The following is a 16,907-nucleotide window of genomic DNA, read 5'->3' as shown; positions in this document are numbered from 1 at the left end:
GATAGCACACAGTCACGGTTTCCATGTGGAATTAGCCAGTTTCAGTGATGGTTGAGAGGTGTTTAAGGTGGAGATAACTGACATCTCCTTTCGAGGATGAGAGGCCAGTCACTGTGCAGATAAATCCTGAGCATTCTCACACAACCAGACACCTGGATCGTCACACTGCAAGCACCTTGGCAGGACATTCTTGGTTGTGGCCTCTGTTTTGGCAAGGTACGCACCATGAGTGGGACCTGAAAGGAAGGAAAAACAACTAATAAATAGAGAAGAGTGATGGTAGCAACAGTCCTGGTCAGTCCATTTAAATAATGCTTGATGAGGAAGGAGAAAGATTATATCAGCAATTAGAAAATTCAGGAACAACTCACTTGACCGTCAGATTTCATGTCGTCAAAATGATAGATATTAGAGAAGGTTGAACTGCCTTCAAGCAACCTTTAGTTGGGTAAGCAATGTTTAAAATAATAGCAGATAGGTTGACGGTACGACATGCTCTTAATGTTATCATGATTGGTGGCTTTCACCACATGTCTGATCTCCGACTGTTTTGTCTTTCTGTAGGTGGGAAACCAACCCAAACTATTGTGAAAAGGTCAAACATACCCCTCCTTACAATAAAGGTAGCAGATTACTGAACGTTATCGATATGGCCATATTTGATTTTCTAATAGGTAAAGATTTATTTTCTCATTGAAACGTCCAAGTGTTTCGACAGCAGTAGCATCCTTAACGTAGTGTAACGTCCTGAAGTGTTTCATAGGAAAATCAAACTAAGTTTGTCACCAAGCCACACAAGATGATACTTGGGCAGGTGGCCAAAAACCGCCTGCCCTAGAGGAAGGAGAATAAAAGAGGTAGAACCAGTTCCATTAATACAACAGTATTTGACTCTAATTCCCTCTGGAGGATCGGCTGGGTTATCTTCAGTGCCTCAATTTGATAAAGCTGATGCTGAGAACTGTCAGTATGTAGATTTGTACGATTAAACATCACCACATCCATCCACACCAAAATCTGCCACACCATCACACCTCCGACATTACAGCAAAAACCCAAACTAGGAAGGTCCTTTGTGTGATCTCACCACTTGCGGTGAGGTAGGTCAGGCACTTATACAATTGACCACAGCACCCTTGGATTAACAATGTGAACGTTGGCTTAAAGTCCAAAGTTTATGAGTATTTGGTCACATTTTTTGGTTTATACCCAGGGCAGCATGGTAGTTTAGTGGTTAGCACTGTGGCTTCACAGCACCAGGATCCTTGGTTCGATTCCCAGCTTGGGTCACTGTCTGTGCGGAGTCTGCACGTTCTCCCCGTGCCTGTGTGGGTTTCCTCCGGGTTCTCTGGTTTCCGCCCACAGTCCAAAGACATGCAGGTTAGGTGGACTGGCAGTGCCACCTGGGCACAGCCAGGTTGGCAGTGCCAAGGTGTCACGCTGGCATTTTGCCCACCCCAGGAATCGGGCTCAGGGTTGCCCTGCTGGTATGTGGTGCGGTGAGGCGGGGGGCTCGACGACCCCCCAACAGGTGAGTTGGGGGTATGGGGGGGGGGTTGGGGGTTGGGAGATTGGGGCGCCCTTTAAAAGGGAACACCAATCTCTTCCTGCACCGAGCAGCTCTGCTCTTCAGAGCTCCACAGTGCAGGATTCGCAGCTAACTGCGGCCTCAGTCGGGCATTCCCCACCGGGGGCGTAAAACAGGGAATACCGTTCGATAACCGGGTCTAGAACGGACCTATTTTCTTTGAGTTAAATCGCGCCCTTCGTCAATGTTTTGGGCCTTGGGGAGTTTCTCCTTGGTCAAGCCCACACTTAGAAATTGTGTAGAAAATGTGGCTAAAACCCTCTGGTGAGGCCGGATCCTCAGAGATCGCGCCACCATCATGAAAGGGCGCTCCAATCTCTAAGTGAGCTTGAGGGTCCCCCACACACCCCACCCACGGGCACTGTCACTCCACACACATGTGCATTATGCCATACCCAATCCCCCCCCAAGTGAGGATAACCCATTTTAGGAGTGCTGAAGGCCTCCCCTTTTCAGGCCTCCCCACAACCTCTTTTGCTACCCCCCACCCCTTTCAGGACCCCCCCCACCCTTCACCCCCAAATCTTTAGGAGGCACTTCATATCCACCCGTCAATCGCCCACCCATCATACCCCCTCATCTCCCCTTTCATGGGCATGGCTCCCCTTAGACCCCAGCCCTTATCAGTGCCACCCTGGCACCAAGGCCCTGCCACCCCGAGTGCCCCTGCCAGCCTAGCAGTGCCACCTGGACATCTTGGCAATGGCAGTTCCAAGGTGCCAGCCTGGCAGTGCCAAGGCATCCAGGTGTCAGAGGGAGAGCCAGGGTGCCACCGTGCCCTTTCCCTGACCGCCCAGGTGTCTCCAATGACTTGGAAGTCCCCCAGGTGCTGTTAGGTCTGATCCACATTTGTGTGGACCAGTGCTAAACGGCACCAGCATGATCTCCTGTTGAGGGGCTGGTTAGATCCCGGGAGGCCATTAGATAGGGTGTCCATCTCATTAATGATGACTCTTAATTGGTGACAATTGGTGAGTTGCCACCTCCAGGCTGGATCCGACCTGCTGACGGGAGTAGGCCAGTTAGATCACAAACTGGTCGGCGCCCGGCGTGGATCCGGGTTTCGGCCTCTCCCGTGATCTAACCGGCGCACACGTATCTGCACCGAGTGCAACACGGCCATTAAACCGCGCAATGTCTCCTAGCATAGTGCATGACAGGATCAGAGAAAGGGTAAGGGAGAAACAGAGTCCTATCTCCATATAACAAATACTACATTTCAATAAAACAAAAGGCACTTTAAAACGAACAAAAAAAAAATCATACGCAGCACAACAGGCAGGCATCACATTTTAATGCAACAAATAATGATTCCACCACGAGATTTGCAAAACCAACCACGAATAGTTTACTCCAGCAGAGGGAAGCACAGTGCAGGGACGTCTGTCGGATTGATACTTTATTTGATAAAACTGTATGTCTGTGGTACTCCAATTAATTAGACATCAACCCTGAATCGGAATCGGCATGAACAGACAGAGAATTCCAGCCAAGCTCTTGTTTAGTTTTTGTCGGGAAGAGAGGAAGGTGTTTGAGAGCGATCAGAGTCAGCCTGTTGAGTGGCTCCAGCTCCCAGAGATTAATATTTTACTGAAGGAGCCAATTCAGAGTTCCCATAGCCAAGATAAATGTCACCTCGAACCAAAATTAATTCTACACCTTGAGGTTACTCCTTCCCACTACTATGTATAAACTGCATGCACAGCAACAGTAACAATTTGATACTTTTTCCAATTGGAAGTGACAAAAACACTTGAAGGAATTAACATAAATACTAAAATGTACAGAATCATGGAATGTTACTTCAATTTGTAATTACGTTAGATTAAAATAGAAAAGCATAAATTTATTTTTACACTGTTGCAAAAGGACTAGTTCCTTCAGCGTTCAGAGGAATGACTCATTGCTTTACTTACAATTTGAACACAGAAATAAATGTAATCAGGAAATGAAATGTTTTCTGCTATCATATGCATCACCACATCCCATTCAAACCTGCCATTATCGCCCCTACTCCACTACCCCGCTCTTAGCCCTAACCTCTTCAACTCCCCTCTATAGATTATGGTTTGATGGTTGCTTCTCTTGTGTCAAGCATTTTGAGACAGTAGCCTGAATGCTTGCAGTCGGGGAGGCTCTCTGTCTTACTGAATATGGCTCCTGAGGCCCCTTCCCCCAAAGACAGCCACCATCATTTTGGGGGGGGGGGGGGGGGGGGGGGGGGAGAGGAGAGAATGGAGTCGGTCACACTTTGCACATCTGTGATTTAAGGAAGCAGCTTTCACATTTTACATGCAGCTGTCTTAAGGCTGATCTGATTTTGGCTCTTGGGATTTCCAAAACACGAGTTGTGCACTATAGACCTGGTAGGAGAAAGTCTCAAATTTGCAGAGTTATTTGGAGAGATAGAGTACCCTTTTCGATATGGCCCTGGGACACTATCAAAGAGAACTATCAGGGCATTTAAATATTTCTACAAGAAAATCTGCATTTTTAAAAAATGTGCTTGCTAGTTTATTCTATCTGTTGAAATCTCGATGTTGTGGCGATTTCGGAGACATGGGTAGAGCAGGGACAGGAATGGTTGTTGCAGGTTCCAGGATTTAGATGTTTCTGTAAAAACAGAGAAGATGGTAAAAGAGGGGGGGGGGGTGGCATTGTTAATCAAGGAAAGTATTACGGCGGTAGAAAGGACACTTGAGGACTCGTCTACTGAGGTAGTATGGGCCGAGGTTAGGAACAGTAGAGGAGAGGTCACCCTGTTGGGAGTTGTCTATAGACCTCCGAATAGTTCCAGAGATGTAGAGGAAAGGATTGCAAAGATGATTCTCGACAGGAGCGAGAGTAACAGGGTAGTTGTTATGGGGGACTTTAACTTTCCAAATATTGACTGGAAATACTATAGTTCGAGTACTATAGATGGGTCAGTTTTTGTGCAGTGTGTGCAGGAGGGTTTTCTGACACAGTATGTAGACAGGCCAACAAGGGGCGAGGCCACATTGGATTTGGTACTAGGTAATGAACCCGGCCAGGTGTTAGATTTAGATGTAGGTGAGCACTTTGGTGATAGTGATCACAACTCGGTTATGTTTACTTTAGCAATGGGCAGGGATAGGTATATACCGCAAGGCAAGAATTATAGCTGGGGGAAAGGCAATTATGATGCTATTCGGCAAGATTTAGGATGTATAGGATGGGGAAGAAAACTGCAGGGGATAGGTCCAATCGAAATGTGGAGCTTTTTCAAGGAACAGCTACTGCATGTCCTTGATAAGTATGTACCTGTCAGGCAGGGAGGAAGTTGTCGAGCAAGGGAACCGTGGTTTACTAAGGAAGTTGAAGCACTTGTCAAGAGGAAGAAGAAGGCTTATGTTAGGATGAGACATGAAGGCTCAGTTAGGGCACTTGAGAGTTACAAGTTAGCCAGGAAGGACCTAAAGGGAGAGTTAAGAAGAGCGAGGAGAGGACACGAAAAGTCGTTGGCGGATAGGATCAAGGAAAACCCTAAGGCTTTCTATAGGTATATCAGGAACAAAGGAATGACTCGAGTAAGATTAGGGCCAATCAAGGATAGTAGTGGAAAGTTGTGTGTGGAATCAGAGGAGATAGGGGAAGCGTTAAATAGATATTTTTCGTCAGTGTTTACACTGGAGAAAGACAATGTTGTCGATGAGAACACTCAGGTTCAGTCGACCAGGCTAGATGGAATTGAGGTTCAAAAGGAGGAGGTGTTAGCAATTTTGGAAAATGTCAAAATAGATAAGTCCCCTGGGCCAGATGGGATTTATCCTAGGATTCTCTGGGAAGCCAGGGAGGAGATTGCAGAGCCTTTGTCCTTGATCTTTATGTCGTCTTTGTCGACAGGAATAGTGCCGGAAGACTGGAGGATAGCAAATGTTGTCCCCTTGTTCAAGAAGGGGAGTAGAGACAACCCTGGTAATTATAGACCTGTGAGCCTTACTTCGGTTGTGGGTAAAATGTTGGAAAAGGTTATAAGAGATAGGGTTTATAATCATCTTGAAAAGAACAAGTTGATTAGCGATAGTCAACACGGTTTTGTGAAGGGTAGGTCATGCCTCACAACCTTATTGAGTTTTTTGAGAAGGTGACCAAACAGGTGGATCAGGGTAAAGCTGTTGATGTGGTGTATATGGATTTCAGTAAGGCGTTTGATAAGGTTCCCCACGGTAGGCTATTGCAGAAAATAAGGAAGTATGGAATTGAAGCTGATTTAGCGGTTTGGATCAGTAATTGGCTAGCTGAAAGAAGACAGAGGGTGGTGGTTGATGGCAAATGTTCATCCTGGAGTTCAGTTACTAGTGGTGTACCGCAAGGATCTGTTTTGGGGCCACTGCTGTTTGTCATTTTTATAAATGACCTGGAAGAGGGTGCAGAAGGATGGGTTAGTAAATTTGCAGATGACACGAAGGTCGGTGGAGTTGTGGATAGTGCTGAAGGATGTTGTAGGATACAGAGGGACATAGATAAGCTGCAGAGCTGGGCTGAGAGGTGGCAGATGGAGTTTAATGAGGAAAAGTGTGAGGTGGTTCACTTTGGAAGGAGTAACAGGAATGCAGAGTACTGGGCGAATGGCAAGATTCTTGGTAGTGTAGATGAACAGAGCGATCTCGGCATCCAGGTACATAAATCCCTGAAAGTTGCCACCCAGGTTAATAGGGCTGTTAAGAAGGCATATGGTGTGCTAGCCTTTATAAGCAGGGGGATTGAGTTTCGGAACCACAAGGTCATGCTGCAGCTGTACATAACTCTGGTGCGGCCGCACCTGGAGTACTGCGTGCAGTTCTGGTCACCACATTATAGGAAGGATGTGGAAGCTTTGGAAAGGGTTCAGAGGAGATTTACTAGGATGTTGCCTGGTATGGAGGGAAGGTCTTACGAGGAAAGGCTCAGGGAATTGAGGTTGTTTTCGTTAGAGAGGAGAAGGCTGAGAGGTGACTTAATAGAGACATATAAGATAGTCAGAGGGTTAGATTGGGTGGACAGTGAGAGTCTTTTTCCTCGGGTAGTGATGACCAACACGAGGGGACATAGCTTTAAATTGAGGGGTGATAGATATAGGACAGATGTCAGAGGCAGTTTCTTTACTCAGAGAGTAGTAGGGGTGTGGAACGCCCTGCCTGCAACAGTAGTAGACTCGCCAACTTTAAGGTCATTTAAGTGGTCACTGGATAGACATATGGATGAAAATGGAATAGTGTAGGTCAGACAGGCTTCAGATGGTTTCACAGGTCGGCGCAACATCGAGGGCCGAAGGGCCCGTACTGCGCTGTAGTGTTCTATGTTCTATGTTCTATGAAATGAGGCTGAGGGTTAGCGTTGTAGGATTAGTGCTGCGTGACTGGTTTCACAACCTATCATTATGTCAGTGGGTGCCTGTCAATTCATAGTTTGATTGACAGCTCCAAGTGCTTATAAAATCTTTGGAGTGGGACTATAAATATAAATGTTTGTTTTTTTTAAACTATATTTAACGGCACTTGGGAGTCACAGGCCAGGCCAGAGTTTAATGCCCATCCGTGCCCTTGAGAAAGTGGTGGTATTGTTAGGAATGGAGAAACAAGGGATGTTATTAAGAATAAAGTATTTGAAGGAAGTTAAATGTAAGAATGCAGTGAGGTGGACCGTTCCGCCCAGTCCTACTCCATGCATGGCAGCCCCTGCGCTGTTTCCAGAGCTGCCCACACCAACTCCCCTTTCAACCTGCCGACACCACCATACCCCCCTCCCAATTCCTGAATGAAAATTGGATGTTCCAGAGCCCTTTTTCCCAGGCTGTGGGCTGGCATTGTGGAGTTGGGAATTGTCCCAATTCTGTGCTCCTGACCCACAAGTGAAAATTCAGGCCATTTTCGTTTTTGTGACTGAAAGTGAGGTAAAGCTACTGAACAATTTAAAAGCATTTTATGATACCAGTGGACAGACAGCACAAGAAAACCTATAGGAAACGTTCAACGATTAATATTTACAATTAATTACATTTTACTCAGATGATGGAACGTCAAAATTAGACACTGAGTCACATCAGAAGATATTGGGACAGATGGTCAGGAGTTTGGTCAAAATGGGGCGCTGCACTGTACTAAAATGCTACATAAATACCAAGGTACCATTGTAGAAATAATGACAAAATAGGTTTGTGATAGCAAAATCGCAAGGACTATAGTAGCTAACTTTACACAGCTACCAGTGAATTTCTCAAAATGAAGCCAGCCCTGGTGAACGTTTCTGCTGCTAATTTCAATGTTTCTAAATTTATTTACAGGAAATATGGATCGACATCACTTTGAGGTTTTCACCAAGTTTGGAAAGGATGGTTATATCATTCACTTCGACAATGCCAGAGGGTAACAACTTTGTACAGTTTATACATACAGTGTTATTAACATTATGAAAACAGAACCCAGAGGAACAAGTATTATAATTTTTTTTAAAAACAGGTTCATTTTAAGAACTTGATTTCTTAGATGGTATAAACCCATACAGAACAGGGTGAGAGTGTGAGACTACAACAAGGCTCATTGTGTCACCTCATCGTGATTCAGTCTTTTTAGCTGAATGGATGTTCCTGTTTACCAGCAGCCCACACAACAGTTGCATGTAAGGTGCAACCCATCGAATGATTTGCATCTGTGAACTCAGTGAGCTTTCTGTAACTCACGATCACACATCATATCTTGACAATCCAGATCCAGAACCAAAACAAACAAGGGCGTGCTCCAGAAACTCCCTCACTAAGAGCACTGTGGGTTTACCCAAACCAGGTTGGTATCAGCGGTTCAAGAAGGCAGCTCATCACCACCTTCTCAGGGACAATTAGGCATGGGCATTGGGCAATAAATGCTCGCCCAGCCAGCAATGCCCACATCCCTTGAATGAATAATAATGAAGAAGCCAAAAGAAAAATATTTGTGGTTGCTGGAAATCAAAAATAAAATCAGACAGGTCAGGCAGCATGTGTGCGGAGAGGCAACGTTGCAGGTTAACGACCTTTCATAAATTGGGAATATATCATGTTTGAAGCAAATGAAGAGGCTGCAAAAGAGGTTGTTGGGATGGGGGTGGTGCAGAGGCAAGAACAAATGGGAAATCTATGATAGGGTGAGAGGTAGGAGAGGTTATGCAGGCGACACGATAGCACAATGGATAGCACTGTTGCTTCACAGCACCAGGGTCCCAGGTTCGATTCCCGGCTTGGGTCACTGTCTGTGTGGAGTCTGTACGTTCTCCCCATGTCTGCATGGGTTTCCTCCGGGTGCTACGGTTTAATCCCTCCCCAAGTCCTGAGAGACATGCTGTTAGGTAATTTGGACAGTCTGAATGCTCCCTCAGTGTACCCGATCAGACGCCGGAGTGTGGCGATTCTGGGGATTTTCACAGTAACTTCATTGCAGTGTTAATGTAAACCTATTTGTGACAATAAAGATTATTATTATTATTATTAAATGATGATGGTAATGGAACAAGTCAAGAAATAAAATATGTGTCCAGCGGAGCTGTTTTGTTTCTGCCAGAGTTACAGCAGAAAACCAGAAGATTTCTTTTTAGAAATAATAATAATAATCTTTATTGTCACAAGTAGGCTTACATTAGCACTGCAATGAAGTAACTGTGAAAATCCCCTAGTCACCATATTCTAGCGCCTGTTCGGGTACACAGAGGGAGAATTCAGACTGTCCAAATTACCTAACAGCACATCTTTCGGGACTCGTTGGAGGAAACCGGAGCACCCGCAAGAAACCCACGCAGACACGAGGAGGAGGTGCAGATTCTGCACAGACAGTGACCCAGGCCTGGAATCGAACCTGGAACCCTGGCGCTGTGAAGCTATAGTGCTAACCACTGTGCTACCGTGCTGCCCCTAATTCTCCCCAATTCTGCTTTACATTGGCAGTCACTATTTCCTATCTATTCCCATTCTGCCAAGCCCTGCCCAAATATGAACCGTTTTTCATAACTGTTAGTTACACATTTTAAGTTCTGTGGGAACTCCATCTCAATATTGGTGCATTTAAACCAAGAGGGGCCATGCTCTGATTTGTGTGTTATGGCAAGCAAACACATTCTGTCTGCTCCTTGCATTCTTGGATTTAGATTCTAAAAAGAATGGTTTCAACTGTTTGATTTCTTACCGTATGCGACAAAGACGGAAGAGAAGGAACATCTGATCCATCTGTGAACTGCGGATTAGCAATGGGAATTTTAAAAAAATGTATCAAGACCATCCAAGTGCTGAGCAAGCACAGAGCTGAGGCCCTGGCCATTGATAAAACAGCTCCTGGTTACACAGAAGGAAACATTTAAAAAATGTTATTGGCCGGTGCACCATCAAAGGCAGCTTCCTTGTTTTCACTCTTATTGTGGCACCAGTCCTTTTCGTCCAGTGGAAAATAGGTTTCCCCTGCTGATTTCTGACAGCTTACCTCAGGTGTCGGGGAGGACTGGAAACTGGCAGCCTTGGCACGGAGATGGTAACCGCAGTCGTTTCGACGGTGCATTTTGGATATAATGTTCTCAAAAATATAAAAGGGACATTGTGAGAATGTTAAAGACTACTGGAGAGCGAGATTGCGAACAACATTGGCAATGAATGAGGAGAAATCCCAGTCCAGTCTGAGCTGAACACCTCTGGGCAGTTTTTGGGGTGATAAGTAAGTCTGCGGAATATTAGGCTGATATGAAATCAGCAGTCCATCGTCACCATTTCCAAAAGGTGTGCATGAAATGAGTAGGCAGACAGTCTGGATTTGTAATAACTAGTCTATGCTAGTTTTGTAATTTACCTAGACGTGACGTCTGTGGTGAGAATCCAGCTCAAATCTTTCTTTAATAATCAGCAGAGACAAAAGGTATTTCAGACTCTTTGTGGAAAAACCTGCTGCTTGGAGAAACAGAGCTGGCTGAGCTTTGCAAATTTCCAACATCTCGAGTAATTGGTTGTTAGTGGCTTATGTTATGACCTCAGAACAGCCAACGTAGCAATAGCAACACACAATTTTATTTTATTTTTTTTAAACGTAGAGAACGGCAGAAGTTATTTCTGATCGCAGAATATGTCAAAGTCAATTTTTCTGACCCTGTCCAAGACACAAGGTGATTGATTCATCTTTGCTGATTGTTGTTCCGGAATAGATACCAGTTAAATCCCCAGCTGAAACATGGCAACATCCCAGCTTTCACTTTCCGTCATTGGTTTATCATACTTGTAGTTTCCTGGCTTTATTCAAATCAGCAGATAATTTGATAAGTCACAGTAAACCCAAACAAAAATCACATCAGTCATTTATATGAAAATTTATAGACTTCTTTTTGAGAATTCTGCCCTGCTGTGAAAAGCCGGCACTGTTGTTGCGATTTTGCTATCACAAACCTATTTTGTCATTATTTCTACAATGGCACCTTGGTATTTATGTAGCATTTTAGTACAGTGCAGCGCCCCATTTTGACCAAACTCCTGACCATCTGTCCCAATATCTTCTGATGTGACACAGTGTCTAATTTTGATTGATAAGGGTCATGAAGATGTATTGCAGGCTTGTCCGGCAGTCTAATACTGACATCAAACCAACCTTGATTATATTTCAGTTTGTATTCATCCTGATACGCACATCTGAATGATGATGCTTTATTGCCAACTTTAACAAACTAGTTTTTAACCAATTTCCTTCTTTTTCTCAGGTTTGGGAAGCACTCACATGATGAACTCTCCATCCTTGCCCCTCTGACTCAATGCTGCAGGTAATCCCGCACTGTCAGGGTGGCTTCATATAGATGAAGACAAATGGGTTCAAAATTGGCCTGTGCTGTGCCTGTGCTGTCCTGTGTCTCAGTCATGAGTACAACACCATGCCAATTTAGCAGAGAGGCCTCTGTGCCCAGCCTCTGCAGGCAATGGACAAGCTGCTAATCTTTTATTTCAAGTATGCTGACCAAGCACGAGGATTAATTTAATTTTATAAAAAAACTCTTAGCAACAATTAAAATTTTAAGGAATGAGACTCCACACTTGTAAAATTAAAATGTTCAGTGCCAGAGAGGTGACTTGGCTGTAATTAAACTTATCACCTTGTTAAAAATTCACATACACTTGAAGGGACTAGCCCAAAGGTTCTCTGGCATGGTTAGTGGATAATGAGTGAGTGGGTACACCAACCCCATGGCCTCTATATGTGTTTCGAATGTCAAATCTCTCAGTGAGGCATCCATGTAGTGAAGTTTGTGGAGGAGCAGGGAAACCTGGACAGTAACTTCCAGATTTCTGCATTTAATGTACCGGTACAGACACTGGATATTGCTGTCTGATTTGCTCCTTAACAGTAAGTGCAGATACCCTCACTATTATTCTTAATGCAGTAAGAAGTCTTACAACACCAGGTTAAAGTCCAATATGTTTGTTTCAAACACCAGCTTTCGGAGCACTGCTCCTTCCTTAGGTGAATGAAGAGGTATGTTCCAGAAACATATATATAGACAAATTCAAAGATGCCAGACAATGCTTAGAATGTGAGCATTTGCAGGTAATTAAATCTTTACAGATCCAAAAATAGGGTAACCCCAGGTTAAAGAGGTGTAAATTGTCTCTAGCCAGGACAGTTGGTAGGATTTTGCAAGCCCAGGCCAGATGGTGGGGGATGAATGTATTGCGACATGAATCCCGGGTCCCGGTTGAGGCCTCATGTGTGCGGAACTTGGCTACAGGTTTCTGCTCAGACGAGGAGGAGCGTAACAGACATGTACAGACGCTGTAGGATGCCCTCGTACGAACGGGATATGGCGCTCGACTCATCGATCGACAGTTCCAACGTGCCACAGCAAAAAACCGCACCGACCTCCTCAGAAGGCAAACACGGGACACAACCGATAGAGTACCTTTCGTCGTCCAGTACTTTCCCGGAGTGGAGAAACTACGACATCTTTTTCGCAGCATTCAACACATCATTGATGAAGATGAACATCTTGCCAAGGTCATCCCCACACCCCCACTACTTGCCTTCAAACAACCGCGCAACCTCAAACAAACCATTGTTTGCAGCAAACTACCCAGCCTTCAGAACAGCGACCACGACACCACACAATCCTGTCATGGCAATCTCTACAAGACATGCCAGATCATCGACATGGATACCACCATTACACGCGAGAACACCACCCACCAGGTACGTGGTACATACTCGTGTGACTCAGCCAACGTTGTTTACCTCATACGCTGCAGGAAAGGATGTCCCGAAGCATGGTACGTTGGCGAGACCATGCAGACGCTGAGACAACGAATGAACGGACATCGCGCAACAATCACCAGGCAGGAATGTTCCCTTCCAGTCGAGGAACACTTAAGCAGTCAAGGGCATTCAGCCTCTGATCTCCGGGTACGCGTTCTCCAAGGCGGCCTTCAGGACGCGGTAGGATTGCTAAATCCTACCAACTGTCCTGGCTAGAGACAATTCACACCTCTTTAACCCGGGGTTACCCCTATCTCTGGGTCTGTAAAGACTTGATTACCTGCAAATGTTCGCATTCTAAGCATTGTCTGGCATCTTTGAATTTGTCTATATACACGTTTCTGGAACATACCTCCTCATTCACCTGAGGAAGGAGCAGTGCTCCGAAAGCTAGTGTTTGAAACAAACCTGTTGGACTTTAACCTGGTGTTGTTAGACTTCTTACTGTGCTCACCCCAGTCCAACGCCGGCATCTCCATGTCATTCTTAATGCAAGATCCAGTCCAATATGTTTCCTGCTGAATACCCTAATGGTTGTACTGTCTAATTTATAGAATAAAGAAGTCAACACTACTACGTTTGGATCTATTGTCACAGCCGGATTATCGATTGAGTGACATTATGCGGGAATCCCTGCTTCACGATGCTCTCAGTCCAGTTTTGACAGAGCCTCATTTGCTTGCCTTGGACCGGCGGCTGCAGGCAATCCTAAAGGCAGTCCAGAAATGTTTGCAGCAACACAAAGATGGCGATGTAATTAAGGATGATGTGGGAGACGAGTTTGACTTCATAGATTTCAACAGCAGTGTGCTGGCTCGATAACTGGCCTCTCGCTTCCTGTCATAACCACAAGGGGAGAAGACGGAAATGACAGAAACTCCAATGAGAACAGAATTCTCCTCGCATTTTGAAAAAAAAACAAGCCCTCTGTTGAACTGTTGGATAGTTTTTGTTTCTTGGGCCACCCTCAACTATTTCTGAAAATGCACTACTGCTGACTGATTCATAGCCATGTTTAAAACAGCACAATTTTACCCATCTCAGTAGCCTGGCTCCCCCAGTCGTTCAGAATATGAGGTTGGGAGCTTTCGTGAAATTACTTGATTTTGCTGCTCAGGTTTGACGGGTTCATTTTGTGTCTGAGCCAATAGATGGAGCACTAGCTCATCGGTCGAATACTGTGCCAGGAGGGTGAGGAAATCACCCTATTCATCTCGTCCTGCTATGAGAGCTTCTCCTGTTTCGAGGTGGGGCACTGGCACTTCAACAGTGAAGCCCATACCTGGATTTCAGTGCCTGCCTGGGGCAATATTATACAGAGGGCTGTCATACTTCAATTACAAACATTTAAATGGGCAAGGTGGGTTCAAGGCTCGAGTTCTGTTACTTGATGGAAATTTATCGGAATCTCAGTAGTCCTTAAACCGTAACGGGGTCAACTTTAGCTGTTGGACAGTCGGCCAGCGTGGTGTGCGCTTGCCAGGTGCCAGAAATTCCTGGAAGGAGGCCCAGTCCATTGTGACGGCAGGTCCTCAGTAACATGCAGCCAGTGATCTACCTGCTCTCTCCCAGAGGTCAGCACAACAGTGAGCACTATTGACCACCAGGTTAACAAATGAAGCATAAAGGCAGCGTGTGGTGCAGTGGTTAGCACTGGGACTGCGGAGCAGAGGACCCGGGTTCAAATCCCGGCCCTGGGTCACTGTCCGTGTGGAGTTTGCACATTCTCCCCATGTCTGCGTGGGTTTCACCCCCACTACCCAAAGATGTGCAGGCTAGGTGGATTGGCCAAGCTAAATTGCCCCTTAATTGGCAAAACAATAATTGGGTACTCTCAAAAACCTTTTCTTAAAAAAACAAACAAATGAAGCGTACACTCCACCAAGCAAACCCTCAAGATTGCACTGGGGCCTGATGTACATGATAGGACCCTAATTTGCATCAATTAATAATGTTCCCATGTTTGGGCCACCCTAGGAAAGCCCAAGTTGCAATGGCAGTGGATCAGGAAGGGGCAGTTAGTTGATCCTCTTCCATCTTAACACTGCAAACACCCCTTTGACATTAGACGGAGGGAGTAAAACTCACCCCTGATACCTCCACATCCGAACAGACAAGAGTGGGAGAACATAATGGTTGCTTTATAAATAAGAGTTTCAAAATCCAGTTTGCTTTCCAGAAATTTATGAATGCTCCATGCAGAATAAAAATGGCCTGCCCATCCACAACCAGCTGGTTGCCAGCACTCAGTTTATTTATTTTGATCTATATAAAAGTTTTTTATCATGTCTCAGGCTGCCACTTCTTAGGCAACAAACAAATGTCAAAAAGTAGTAAAGTCCACTTAACTAAGACTGACAACACAAATTTTCTGACTGTAAATTCTCACCTTGCTGTATCATTTCTGTGGTTTCATTCAAATTATCGAACAATTCAAATTTTGTTTAGTACATAAATGATTTCTGATTGTACAGAAGTAGACAATGGCCAGGAACATCCCCCAGGAATGGGGAGGAAAACTCTCCGCTGGATGGAATCATGCCTGGCACAAAGGAATATGGTTGTGGTTGTTAGAGGTCAGTCATCTCAGTTTTCGGACATCATTGCAGGAGCTCCTCAGGGTAGTCTCCTAGGTATAACCATCTTCAGCTACTTCATTAATGACCTCCGTTCCACCATAAGGTCAGAAGTGGGGATGCTTGCTGATGATTACACAATGTTCAGCACCATTTGCGACTCCTCAGCTATTGAAGCATTCCATGTCCAAATACAGAAAGAACTGGATAAAATCCAGGCTTGGGCTGACAAGTGGCAAGTAACATTCATGCCACACAAGTGCCAGGCAATGACATCAGCAACAAGAGAGAATCTAACCATCGTCCCTTGACATTCAATGGCATTACCATTGTTAAATCTCCTACTGTCAACATCCGTGGGGGGGGGGGGGGGGGGGGTTACCATTGACCTGAAACTGGATTGGATTGGATTGGATTTGTTTATTGTCACGTGTACCGAGGTACAGTGAAAAGTATTTTTCTGCAAGCAGCTCAACAGATCATTCAGTACCTGGGAAGAAAAGGGAATTAAACAAAATTCAAGAAAATACGTAATAGGGCAACACAAGATATACAATGTAACTACATAAGCATTGGCATCGGATGAAGCATACAGGGTGTAGTGTTAATGAGGTTAGTCAATAAGAGGGTCATTTAGGAGTCTCGTGACAGTGGGGAAGAAGCTGTTTTTGAGTCTGTTCGTGCATGTTCTCAGACTTCTGTATCTCCTGCCCGATGGAAGAAGTTGGAAAAGTGAGTAAGCCGGGTGGGAAGGATCCTTGATTATGCTGCCCGCTTTCCCCAGGCAGCAGGAGGTGTAGATGGAGTCCATGGATGGGAGGCAGGTTCGTGTGATGGACTGGGCGGTATTCACGACTCGCTGAAGTTCCTTGCGGTCCTGGGCCAAGCAGTTGACATACCAGGCTGTGATGCAGCCCGATAGGATGCTTTCTATGGTGCATCTGTAAAAGTTGGTAAGGGTTAATGTGGACATGCCGAATTTCCTTAGTTTCCTGAGGAAGTATAGGCGCTGTTGTGCTTTCTTGGTAATAGCGTCGGCGTGAGTGGACCAGGACAAATTTTTGGTGATGTGCACCCCTAGGAATTTGAAACTGCTAACCATCTCCACCTCGGCCCCGTTGATGCTGACAGGGGTGTGTACAGTACTTTGCTTCCTGATGTCAATGACCAGCTCTTTAGTTTTGCTGGCATTGAGGGAGAGATTGTTGTCGTTACACCACTCCTCCAGGCTCTCTATCTCCCTCCTGTATTCTGACTCGTTATTCGAGATCCAGCCCACTATGGTCATATCGTCAGCAAACTTGTAGATGGAGTTGGAACCAAGTTTTGCCACGCAGTCGTGTGTGTACAGGGAGTAGAGTAGGGGGCGAAGTATGCAGCCTTGCGGGGCACCGGTATTGAGGACTATTGTGGACTAGCCATACAAATACTGTGACTACAAGAGCAGGTAAGAGCCTAGGAATCCTGCGGTGAGTAACTCACCTCTTGACTCCCAAGCCTGTCCAC

At 45.3% G+C, this 16,907-nt stretch overlaps 1 protein-coding gene across 1 annotated transcript in view; it reads left to right on the top strand.

The window, feature by feature from the left end:
- fam20a (FAM20A golgi associated secretory pathway pseudokinase) overlaps window positions 1-15,056 on the top strand; it is a 90,451-nt gene extending 75,395 nt beyond the window's left edge. Inside the window, exons 8-11 of the mRNA XM_038777944.1 lie at window positions 565-674; window positions 7,872-7,953; window positions 11,285-11,344; window positions 13,380-15,056. Of these exons, the coding sequence (XP_038633872.1) occupies window positions 565-674; window positions 7,872-7,953; window positions 11,285-11,344; window positions 13,380-13,647 (520 nt within the window). The 3' untranslated portion in view covers window positions 13,648-15,056. The remainder of the gene's footprint in view (window positions 1-564; window positions 675-7,871; window positions 7,954-11,284; window positions 11,345-13,379) is intronic.
- Window positions 15,057-16,907: the final 1,851 nt, after the last annotated feature.

This window comes from Scyliorhinus canicula, chromosome 18, assembly GCF_902713615.1.
Source record: "Scyliorhinus canicula chromosome 18, sScyCan1.1, whole genome shotgun sequence".
In the NCBI taxonomy this organism is placed as follows: domain Eukaryota; kingdom Metazoa; phylum Chordata; class Chondrichthyes; order Carcharhiniformes; family Scyliorhinidae; genus Scyliorhinus; species Scyliorhinus canicula.
The sequence above is the reverse complement of the archived record's forward strand: the minus strand, read 5'-3'. Positions and strand labels throughout refer to the sequence as shown.